Source organism: Nestor notabilis, unplaced genomic scaffold (genome assembly GCF_000696875.1).
Source record: "Nestor notabilis isolate BGI_N333 unplaced genomic scaffold, ASM69687v1 scaffold12571, whole genome shotgun sequence".
Classification (NCBI taxonomy): Eukaryota; Metazoa; Chordata; class Aves; order Psittaciformes; family Psittacidae; genus Nestor; species Nestor notabilis.
Genome location: NW_009915234.1, coordinates 2005 through 14589, shown reverse-complemented (window position 1 = coordinate 14589; position 12585 = coordinate 2005). Strand labels below are relative to the sequence as shown.

Genomic DNA, 12585 nt, shown 5'->3' with positions numbered 1-12585 from the left:
GAGTCCATTTTCTATTAAAATATAGAAGTTATTGCAAAACCCTAACTGTAAAAACGCACCAATATAACTGGAGTTTGTAATACAGTAGCTAAAGAGTCCCACGCGCTCAGTGTGATGGTGAATTTGCCTGGCGGAAGGTTGACAAATCCCCCATCCACTTGCCCTGCCTCCAGAGAAAACCCACCCAAACCAGACACATAGAATTTGGATCTCTGAAACATTTTAAATAAGTTGTCCATAGGACAACTGGCTCAGCTCCTTTAGGATTATTTCCAGGTTATGCTTTCTGCAAGATGTTGGCTGTTGTAGCTGATGCTCACTTGCCCCTTTCCTCCCCCTTCCCCAGCATCCAAGGACAAGTAAGGCTCACAGTTTTATCAATCTCCCTAAAAACCAGGCTACTCCCTTTTCCCATAAAATTCAGCTTGTTAAAAACATGTTAAAACTCATAATCTTCCTCTGCCATGTCGATAGCCCACGCAAACTTCTCCCGTTGGGTTTTGTTATAAATCTTCTCTATAGGAATTCCCCACTTCTTACACCTGCGGGAGAGGAGACGCTGTTAGAGTCACAGAGCACGGGCACCTCGTGGCGCCCCAGCCCCTCCCGCAGCTCTGCTCGTCATGAACACCAGCAGCAGAGCACATCCAGCCCCTGCCTGCTGTTAGACCCTGCAGCTCCCACCCATCGCCTCCCTGCACAGCGCTGGGGGTGGCTCCCATGTCACACCTGCACCAAGAGACTCTTGTAGCCTCCTGGAACCACCTGAAGACACAGGCGAAGGCCACAGAGGTGCCTGGCAGCACAGGGGCACTGCTCTGCCACAGTCCCTGCCTGCTAACTGGGGGGGACACAACAGAAGTGAAGGGGTGGTTCCTTCCAGCACACCCCGGGCAGATTCTTACCAAGCAACAGAGATTCTGGGATCCAGATAGTTGAGTTTGGAGGTGCCCAAAGCAATCTGCTTGTTCTCCTCCCTGTCTGTAGCCTGAACCTCCAGCTTCATCAGTTGCTCCTCAATCCTCTGTACTGCTTTCTTCTTGCTCTCCACTGTCCTAGGGTGGGAAAGAAGCAAATCATTTAATTCCTCTATGCTCTGCTAGGCTGGAGCTGGCAGCACTGTGGTAACCCCAAGGGATCTGCTCAAGGTAAGCAATGCCACCAGCCACAAGGGGCAGCTGTGTCAGCACAGATGGTGACACAAACCACTCAGCACATGCAATTAAGAACTGACATGTTCCAAGAGGCACAGCAGAAATCCTGAGCAGCAGTTTTGTTTTAAAGGGTTGGAAGCAACAGCCTGAACTGTACTGGTGCTACATCCACTTCAAACCCCTCCCAGCTACCCCGCTGCCATAGTCATGCTGTGATCCTGCTCTCAGAGCTCCCTTTGCTCAGCACCCCTGTGGCTGTTCTGCAGAGCCCCACACAGAGTCCACCATCTGCACGGAGATGTGTGTGTGCAATTGGGTACTCGTGGCTCCCCATTACAACAGCAGTGCTGCACACTGGAACCAGTGCTCTGCCTGCTCCTGGGCAGCAAGGTGGTTGAGCACTGCCTGGTGCTCAGCTCAAAGGGCTGAGACACAGTGGAGATGTCCTGGGGGAGACCACTGCTCGTGACCACATCAGGAACTGCAGTGTCAGACCACCTTAACGTGAAGGCCATTTCTTCACAACAGAGTTGAGGAGGGAACAAGAAAGCCTGAGGAAGCCTTCCCAGATCACAGGCTGGGCAAACAGAATACAGGGTTAAAGACCCATTTGGAGCTGAGAGTAGTGGGAGCATTGCACAGCCTAATTAACAACAGCCTTACTTTTTAGACTTCTCATCCCTCCGGACCTTGGCATCAGCTTTGGCGCTTTTCAGTTCTCTCCTGGCATCAGCTAACTGCTCCTTCTTGGCATCGATCTAGGAGAGGCAAAACCAGACAGCAGCACTGTGACCAAGCTGCTGACAACTGTGGCAGCATGATCCAGGGAGCGTGCCTGTGACCACGTTCTGCATCTAGCAGTGGTCAGACACACTCCTGCAGGACAATGAGGCCATTTGCCTTTGCAGCAAAGCCTGGTATGGAAAGATCCCCCTCAGAAAACAGGGCCCCACTCATTTCTGAAGACAAGGTGGTACTGGGAGCTTCCTCACACCACTACAACTAAGCAAGTGAAGGAACTGGCTTGGCCTGGGACTGGTCAACAGCCCCTCTCTTGTCTGCCTCCACCATATCCTGCCAGTAGTAGCTCCCTGAGGGTAACCCAGGAGGATGATCCCTGTTCCCTGTAATTGCCCCAAACCCTACAGGCTGAAAGCTGTTAAGGCTTCAGGCAGTCCTTCTCCAGTAAGTTCAGGGTTCAGGGAGATTTAGCATTTTGCATCCCCTTAAACACCCCCAAGCTCGAAGGTCTAGGGTGAAGGCAGCCATGTTAGGTGTTACAGAAGCGGGGGACACTGCAGTGCCAAACCAAAGTCCTTATTGTGAAGGTTATTCTAAAGCCAGACCAGGAACAGACCTAACCCCTTTGGACCTCATGGCCTTCACCAGAAACAATCTGCAAAGGAAGAGCTCAAGTCAGAGGGGCTTCATGTACCACGTACACAGCCTGCCCTGACAGCAGCCTGGGAGCCACACAGCAGGAGCGGGTGCCCACTCTGCGTTCTTGAGGGGACACGAGTCAGAGCTAGAGGCTGCTGCTCGGAAGCTCCAGTGGCAGCAGAACACGTAGCTATGGCATGAAGGGCACGCACAGAGGGCCTGGTCTTGGTCTTTACAAGTAAAAGACAACTCCAGGCTGGAAGGTGTCCCTTTCAGCTCGCTGCTCCTCCCCAGGCAGGCCCAGCTCTGGTGCAGCACTAACCAACTCCTGACAGGGAAAAGCTTCACCGCAGGTGGAAGGGAATGTGACCCCTGAGATGCAGCCCTCGGAGCCCAGCTCCAAGGCAAGAGCTGGCCGGGGGGGGTACCTTGCTCTGCAGGTTCATCATGGACTTCTCGAAGGTCTTCGGTGGAGCCCTCTGGTGGTTACACAAAATGGCAACCGCTCTGTTGGCACGGTTGTAGGACAGGATCTTTGCTGGGATGTTGTCGTCGGCTGCAAAGCACAAGAAGTGGTGAGCACATGGGTGCTCTGGGGCTGTGCAGCCCCAGCCAGGCTCCCACTGACTGCAATTCAGTCACTGCAGAAGTGATGGGCCAGGCTTGACTCCGCAATCTGACCACAGCCAAAGAGCCACCACTTCCACCCCTGACTCCTTCCGGGATGGTTTGCTCTCTAGCAACACCACCACCGTTTGCCATTCAAGAGAGGGGAAGCACTTCCACGCTCAGGACACAGTAACACAGGACAGCAGGACCATACTGCTCAAGACACTGCTGGATCTCACAGACCCAATGTGCCCACTCTGTAAAGCTGCCCAAGTGCTCAATAGAGAGGTGGTGAATGAGCAGACAAGAAGCATGGGGCTGTTGCAGACACAGCTGCCCCTGCCTGCCACCTACAGCAGCGCTCTGCAGTTAACAGAAAGCAAGAGAGTGGGTAAAGAACAGGCACAAAGCAGCAGGCACCCCTTTGGGCTGTGCTGCCAGGCCAGCTCTGCCCTGCCCACTGCTGGGCTGCTCCATTACCCCACAAGATTGAGTGGAGGCAGATTTCTGGTCAGACCTCAGCTGTCTGACATTTGCACTGGAACATAGGATGTGCAGGAGGAAGTGGTGTAGATGCAAGACCTGTGGCTAAGGCAAGGAAGCCAGGTCTGTGTGGCAGGGTAAGATCTGTTCCCCTCGGTTTCAAGGGCAAGACTTACGATTAGTGAGTTCCTTGAGCTGCTGCTGTAGCGTGATGGAGGCATTGTAAGTACGGAATACCTTGGCTGTCAGTCCCTCCATAAGGTCTTGAAGGTGTTTGTTTAAGATACTGGTCTAAGGAAGCAGAAAGGAGATGACAGTTAGCAGCAGAACTGGCCACATCTGTGAAATCTCTGGACATGGCTGACAAAGACATGCAGCTCACAGCTGAGGCCTGGTGCACGCAGAGCTGACCACAACAGAATGGCCACAACATTACTGAAACCACAGGAAAAGCGAACAAAACCCCAACAAGTATTAGGTTAGGTATCAAGTAACCACAAGTGGCCAGAACAGTCTTCTTCAGTGAGGAGGTTTTGGTTCCCAGCAGGTAGAAACGTGCCTGTCCCATACCAGGGAAGGTGCCTGGGCCACCACCATGCTCCCATAGAGGAAAATGTGCAGATGGGGACAGCAAACCTGTCACCTCAGACAATCATCACCTCCTGAGCCAGAGGCAGCCACGCTCAGCAGGCCCAAAGCCCACTGCTCCAGGGATCTGCGGGCAGGGCACACGACAGGCACCACACTGAGACACTCCTGCTTGGAGGCCAGCTCTGGAAGAAAACTGCCACTGAAACCACTTCTGGATCACAGCAGCTTCTATTCCCTTGTGCAGACTGAGCCTCTTCCTGGTGCTCTACCCCATCCCTCACCATTAACCATGTGCTTACATTGAGGCGGTCAAAGAGATCATCCTCAGGCTGCTTGTTCTCCATGAAGAGCTGAAGATTCTTAAACACCTGCAGGAAAAGCAAACCAGCAACTTGAGGCACATGGACCAGGCAGGTCTGGGAACCAGGAATACATCAGAACAACGCTGCCAGGAGCCACTTCAACTGCTTCCAGGAAAAGTGACGATGCTGGATGTTATTTCCCAGCAGGCAAAGACCCTTTTTCTCAGCACAACGCTTGTGTTGAAGGTTCCTCCCCAGCAACAGGAGTCCTGAGCATTCAATGCCCTTTATGCTTGTCCTTTAGCTCAAGATTGCTCCAGCTCAGCTGCCTGACAGAGACTGAGACCTGGAAGCTACCACCTTTCCCCATCATGCCTCCAGCCAGAGACCCCTGAGCCATTTCGCATGGAGTGAAGCTACCAAACCCCAACCCTTCTCACAGCTGCATTAAGTGTTTCATACAGTTCCATCCTGAACAAGTCTCTGAGGAGGGAGAATAATCAAACCAGCTTTGATTATACAGAGACCACAAACCCCACCTCTGCATGCTCCAAATCCCCAGTCCCAGCTTCTCAACAACACACGTTTTTCTACTGCAGACACCTAATATACAAGGATTTCTAGTTCCACAATAATCAATTCCCCATTGTAAGCATTGAAGACACCAAGAGGTACCAACAGGAATGAATTTAAAGAGGAAAAATGTTTTCTTCTTTAAACAAGGAAGTACAAATTCCACTCTATGGCAGCCAGTTTGGGTTTTCCCAGTTGTTTTGCTCCCCAAAAGCCAACATTTACTGCCAGCTGTCCTTACAGCTACCCCAGTGTCATACCTGTGGTATCTAACACACTGTGCTGTCTGCAGAGCTGTGGGCCAAATGCAAAGCTCTTACACCCCAAGTCTTTTTGGCTGGTGCCCTCCAGGTTCACCCTGCTGCATGGGGATTTACTCTGGGAGGAGGTCAAGATCACAGCAGATGTGAAACTGGTGAATGACAAAGAAATAAAGGAATCAACACTGCCTAAGAATGACGTCTTGGCTGGCAGATACCCAGGTTCATAGGCCAGAAGTAGCAGTGCCTCTGCTCTGTGTGCTCTGTAGCACCTCAGATCAAGACCTCAGTGAGGGCTCAGCTCCAACGTGAACAGAACTGTGACAGAAGAGCTGGTACCATGAAAGGCCAAGTCAATCTGCTGCTCCAACAGTGCCACCTTAGAAACTCTTATGCTGCTACTTGTCATATGGGCCTGGAACTCTCCCATCTACAAGTGACAAACCCAACTCTGCTCATCAGAATGAGACCCAAGAAACCCATCTAACAGAGCTGTAGAGAGTTCTGTTACACCAGCACTTGACACTGGGACCACAAGGAAGAGCAGTAAGGTTTTAGTATCTTATGTGCTGGGTTATGTCACACCACCTCAGTGTGTGTGCAGCTTCGTATCCATGGCACTGCCAACATAAAGGGAAGGACATTAACTGACTTATTTTCTGGCTGGGAATCCGACCAGTGATGAAGCACCCTGCTATTGCCATCAAAACTGTGCTGACCACATTACTGCACCATTCAGGTGTGGGGGTGCTGGGGTGGGGGGGCTTACCCTCTTCTCAACAGGGACTTTGTTGTAGTATCGGATGGAGTCTTTTCCGAGGAAGTCAAACTCAACCACGTATTCCTGGCCATCCAGTTCGGGATGCAGCTTGATGTGTTCTACTCTCAGGGAGCAGCAGCCCACGGTGTCAGCTGTCTCTCCTTCTTCCTTTTCATTACCAGCTCTCAGGGCAAGCTACATTTATATCAAGGCAAGAAAAGTCATAAGCATTTCAAACCGTTCCTGCAATGGATAGATGCTGGAAGCTTTCAGACCCTGCCCTGGGATCAGCAGTGTCCATAGGAGAAGGGAAAGGGAGAAAATGCACTTGAGTGGATTAAATTGACACTTGTAAAAATTCTAAGAAAAACAACCTCAATTCTCTTTAAATCTGTTTTAAATAACCCCAAGGCCACAAATCTACCAATCTACCAAACAGAACCAGGGGCAATGGGTTTAAGCTTACACAAGGGAGATTTAGGTTGGAGATAATGAAGAAGTTCTTCCCTGTGAGGGTGCTGAGGCGCTGGCACAGGGTGCCCAGAGAAGCTGTGGCTGCCCCATCCCTGGCAGTGTTCAAGGCCAAGTTGGACACAGGGGCTTGGAGCAACCTGCTCTAGTGGAAGGTGTCCCTGCCCATGGCAGGGGGTTGGGACTGGGTGAGCTTTAAGGTCCCTACCAACACAGTCCAGGCTGGGATTCTGGGATTCTATACCTCATTTTTATACATAGAGAAGTTTAAGGGAAGACTTTTACCAACTTCCGCCCATGAGACAACTCAAACTGTGAGACAGTTCTAATGGAAATCCATTTCAAATCATTTGGTGTGGTTTCAAATCCAAACTGACTTCCATGTGAACTGAACCTGATACAAAATCACACAGTTCAGTTGTTCATCTTCTACGATCCTACCTCCACACAGTTCAGTTGTTCATCTTCTACGATCCTACCTCTGCACTGCACTTTAACTAGCACACAGGACACTTGGGGTTTGATACATCACCTAAAGGCTACATTTGGCTGCATTAACAGTGTTTAACAGCACTGACCAAACAAGTATCTAATTTTTTTTAGGAAAAACCTTCAGTGTTCCTCTGAAACCACAATTATTCAAATCTAATTCCCTGGTTTACACCAACTTATACCAAAACCAGTTAACTCAGTTGGTCACGACACCACCAGGGCAACAGCTCTCTGGGAACTGGCTTAAAGCAGCTTTAAAAGCATCAAGACAACTGCATTATTATGAAACTTCACAAGCGTGACCTCAAACTGAAGAGGTGACAAAGCAGCAGAAATTCCCAGCCGGAAAACTGAAACAGCTGGAGACAAAAGGTCCACACAAACTTCCCAGTAATCCAAGTGGGCAGCTCTGGAACCAGGCTGTGAATTGTGCCTGAACTAAAACAATGCTGCCCGAAATAGCCTCGCTCAGTACAATAGTTTAGTGCTCTGGATTCCAGGTAATGGGAAGGAAAAGGAGACGGGAGCCTGCCCACCAGGAAGCCTCAGGATACCTCAGTAACTGGCTCAATTGTGCCTTAGGAACTGCCAGGCAGCATTCCAGCAGGCTGGAATGGTAAGAGGAGTGTGCTCACTTTGTCGATGAAGTAGAGTGCCACGGCCCGCTGCCGCACTTTCATCTCTTTGGATTTCCAGTCTTCTCGATACTGGTTTCGGATTTTATCTACACACTTCTTCAACCTCCGAGCTGTCTCGTACTTCTGCCAGTCCTTCTCACCCTGCAGAGGACAACGGGACACAGCCAGGGTTAGGCAGGGGCAAAGGCCCTGTTCTGACCTGCAGCTGAAGGCTCTGCAAGTCTGCGTGTGGCAAAAGGTCCCGGAGGACAAAGCTCTGAGCCTCTGCTGCTGAACAGCTCAGCTGCAGGCTCTGCTGCCACGCAGCTGTGGGGAATTCTGATTTCCATGATATTAAACGCTTCCATGGAAGCCACTCTAAAGACACAAAAGATATTATGTCTTTCCTGCTTCTCAGCATATAAATGGTTTCCTCTGCTTTATTCAGATGACACTTATGTTCTTTCAGCTGTGTAATTAACATCCATAAAACGTAAAAGCAACTTCAACAGTTCATCATCATTATTATATATTCGAGCCATGGCTAAAAGAGGTCATGAATTCACAGGGAACAGAGATTTTTCCCAGAGAAACCCCTTGTTTCCAATCCAGGAGAAATTCTCTTCTAAAAAGACTTAATGAGAAGAATTTCAATCCTACCCCTGACACTGAAGGCTCATCATTCTCCAGCAGGTTTTCACTGCTTCCAAGGAATTGATCCATTGATTGATTTCCTGCTCCCACAGCAGGGTTTGGTTTCCTTCAGTCCTTACAGCCTTCTCAGCCAGCAGCCTGGCCATGTCTTTCATTTTACAACTGACAAGTGAGCAGCCCATAGTTAGAACTTCACCATCTGATCAGGCAGGGCCAGAAGCAGGGGAAATATCCACCAGAGCAAGCCTGTTCTTGGATAAATCATTTCCTTTTAGGTTTACACAGGGTATTCCTGCTAGGAATGACAATGCTGCTTTGCAGCAGCCGTTCTCCAGATTCCATCTGCTCTCCTGTGCAGGAATCGTTTTCCTTCTTTTCAAGGGGGATCAGAAGCACAGAAACTTTCTACATTTTGTAATCAGAGTAGGATGAAACAAGCCAGCTTTACCTCCTATCCCTCTCCCAGCCAACAGCTACATCTGCTTCTTGGAGACATGACCAGTACCACTGAATTTAAGTAGATCCTCACCTTAATTCTTGAGCTAGGGTTCAACATAATGTACTTGATAGAGCCTTGGATGTTCTCAGTCCATGACACCAGCCAGGTAACCTTGTTGTCATGCCGGACCTCCTTCCATTTGTGTCCTGGTGGAGGAGGAGGGATCTTGGAATCCCTGCAAAATAGCAAATAACTATTTAAAGAGACTTCCACAGCATCACAATGGAGAAAGCAATGAATACCCTCACACAAAGAAAGCACAGGGGAAGAAGCCTGAGGCAACTTCACTACTTATTGCACAAGCAGGAAATCAAGTGAATAGTCAAATCTCAGGAATGTAACTGCTATTAATGTGTGCCTGATGTGTGTGACACAGGTGGGAGACACACTGCAAGGACCAGTTTTGGTCTGAGCACACTGCAAGAGTGTGGATGCTTATCAGGACAAGACTGAAGAGAAGCCCAGCAAATCTCAGCCTTCAGCACAGAGGAAGACAAAGTATGGCAGCCTACCTAGGAGAAAATTCCTTTCTGGAAATACCAGCAGGAAAGATCAAGCTGTGGGTGTGAGGAAGAACATATGCTGACAAAATTCTTTGTGAAACCCCTGATAGTCTTGTTCAGTCTTTGCTTGTGTGACTCAGGTTTTTATCCATGTAAGAGTTCAGATAAGCAGCATGTGTGCTGTACATGCTTCTGTATCAGCCCACACAGGGGTTGAAAACAGAAACTATCCTAACTAGAAAGCAAAGCGAAGGTGAGAAGCATCCGGTGCTCACTTGCTGCAGTTAATGATGATGTCTTCTGGCATGATGCGTCTCTTCAACATGCCCATTTTGGGATGGTTCCCACGACCTCGGAAGAGACCTGGGGGTTCAATCTTAAAGTTGGCAATCCTCTCCTTGTGGTTGTCCATCACACAGTAACCATATTCCTTCAGTAGCCGCTCATTCTCCTCTTTGATTTTCTGGAAGAAGCCAAAAGCACGGATGACCTGGTGTATCCAGCACCACACGCATCTCAACACGCCAACACTGATGCTGAAAACTCAACTCAAAAGCAGATCCCCATCATGCCAAGTGCTGTATCAGCACCCAGAGCAGCAGACTGTCCAGAAAAGCATTCATAAAATGCAAGCAGCACAAACAAACTGGGAAAAGGGAAAGGATGTGGAAAAACTCTCTTAAAACTTGTGTTTGAGAGAAACAGATCAGGGCTGGCGCAGACAGCTACAGCTTTGCCCCAGTAGAGGCACATACCTCTATCCACGTATCACAGCTACAAGGGCAGCCCCAGCACAGTAATGATGCTTTATAGCCTCTATTCAGCATTTGACACCCACTGGACTTTACACCTTGTTGTTTATGTGTAAAGCCTCAGACTTGAGTGTCTGAACTCGGCAGCAGAAGGCAGGCAGAGGAATGTCTCCAGTCTGCTGCGTGTCCAGCCTGTGTCAGCAACTGGGCTCGTAAGCAGAACACAGGCTCCCAAGTAAAAATGTGCTGAGATTTCAGTGCATACCTCTGTGCTTGAACTCTGACTGTACAGAGAGAGAAACAGAAACACTGCAGCTCAAATAAAACATCTGACCCACAGACACCACTGGGGCGCCAGGCTGAGGACCTGAGAGGGAAAACCTCTGCTGCTTTCTCACAGCAACTGCCACAGACAACAACTGAGAAGGGCCCACCCCGTGTTTAACAAATGCAAGCAGCAGTAAGACGTGGGCTCTCTATTTTGGTGGGACCCCTCTGAGCCCAAAGGCAGTAATTCCAAGCTACCAAACCCCTTGCTCAAAGGACAATGACTGCAGAGTTGCAAGAGAGAACTTGGGGCAAGTTTCCAGCTTCCACTGCAGGAAGTCTCAGTCATTTCATTCTCTCCCACAAGCCGCTGCAACCCTGATACTGGGAAATAAAGTTTATTCTTATTCAGAAAACTGCATGACCTCATATTTAAGATTTGTTCTCTCATTTTAAACACTAATGCCATTGCTGCATCCCCTCCACCATCCCCAACTCCATCCTCCAGACCCAAGATGCTTCTAAAATGAAAATCTATCTTTAACCAAGTGTCCACTGCTCACTGGTGGCCAGGGACCAAGGCTCCCATGGGGGAAGCACCTCTCATTCTCTTGATGAGGAGCCTTAGCCCTATCAGTATCATTTTAAGTCAGGATGAAGATTCAGCTGTGAACACTGTGCTTTGCCTTACCTGAGCTGCACAGTAACAACTCTGGCAGTTCCTAGGAAAGCTGGTGAACACTGATTTATAGACAGCAAGGCAGGCAGAGGAATGATTACACAAAGATGTTCACAAGCCAGCTATGAAGAAAGATGTCTCCTAGAATTCCCTCTGATACCTGTTTCTCCTCCTTGGACATCTGTTTCCTAGCTTCCGACTGAGCTTTGAAATACTGGCTCATGTGGGTGAAGTCACACTTGCTGAGGCTGGTGATAGTGCTCTTCTCTTCAGGGGACATTTCCTTGCAGAAAGAAAGCAGCAGTTCAGTTTTCATACACAGTAAGGTTTATGCATGGCAGAACTTACCCTAAAGACAGGTTCTCACAATAAATCCCCAAATTCCTGCACATGCTCCCTCCAGCTGAGGTCAAAGAGAGAAGCACAAGAGGAGTGCTGGTCCTCCAGCAGTGTGATCTCTGCAAGTGCTGGGCAATGCTGCACCACCTCCCAGAGTGCTCACACTGAATAGTGGCTGGGACCATTGAGGCACAGGGAGACAAATCCAGTAATCCACCTAGGAAAACTGCATCAACTGGTCTCAAGGTTTGATCTCACAGCTGATGACTGAGGTGAAGTTCTGGGGTTTAGGTCTTCAGATGGGGTTTCCTTCGAATATAAAGGTGTCTCTTCAACAAGGGATGTAACACATCAGTTATACCCTATGATGCTACATAGAACAAGCAAATTTGTTTGGGAGAAGTCTGACTTGGTTGGTTTAGAAAGTATTTATGAGACAGTCCTTGTGGTGAAACTGAGATGAACGGAAAACTCACAGCTACGATCTGAGGCAGCTTTTAGTTGCCCCCAGTGAACCTTCCCGTGCATGGAGCAGTTGCCCCTTTTCCCTGCCCGGTGCCGAGGGGACACTGGCCATGCAGAGCCACTGCCCCAGGACTACGTACATACCTTCCTCCAGTCTTTGAAGAAGTTTTTCCTGAAGATTTCCTTTGTAGTGTACTCATGATCAAGCATTTTTGCAAAGAATGTGGCAACTTCTTCTGCTTTGGTACTCAGCTTCATGACTTTACCTACAAAGAAAGAAAAGATTTCCATTTTTAAAGCAAACAGAAACCAGGAATTGAAGCCACAAAGAGGTCATAGTAACTACCTTAAAGGACTCTGTATTTTTACCACAGGGAGGTTTTGCTTAAAAACGTTGCATAATAGAGCAAATGGGATGGCCAAAGGAAACAGAGGAGCACAATCGCTTGACTTTCATCATAAACATTTGGAGAAAGGTTTCCTCTGGAATCTAAACATCACAAAAAAGCAACAGCAATCTGCTGTGAGATGCAAGGCAGGAAGGGGAAAAGGCCTCCTGCAGGAAAGCCCATGTGGGACACCCCAGTGGTGTGGATCTCCAGGGGAGACACTGCTGTTTGAAGTGAAAGAGGCACACGCAGGTTCTATCACATTTCACATTCCAGCACTCAGACCTATAGGAAATACAGTCTCTCTGTTCCTCTTTACCCACAGAGGGGCTCTGCTCTGGAACAC

The 12585-nt window shown here is 49.0% G+C and overlaps 1 protein-coding gene across 1 annotated transcript; it reads right to left on the bottom strand.

Annotated features, from left to right (window-relative positions):
* On the bottom strand, positions 1–12136 carry LOC104413122 (DNA topoisomerase 1). Its single transcript, XM_010024040.1, has 12 exons — positions 11995–12136; positions 11207–11329; positions 9624–9811; positions 8876–9020; positions 7711–7854; positions 6122–6307; positions 4517–4585; positions 3803–3917; positions 2963–3090; positions 1818–1912; positions 906–1055; positions 1–542 (listed from the first exon to the last, which is right to left on the bottom strand). Exons 1-12 carry the CDS (start codon positions 12106–12108, stop codon positions 440–442), a joined length of 1560 nt encoding a protein of 519 aa, XP_010022342.1. The 5' UTR covers positions 12109–12136; the 3' UTR covers positions 1–439.
* Between the last annotated feature and the right edge of the window lie 449 nt (positions 12137–12585).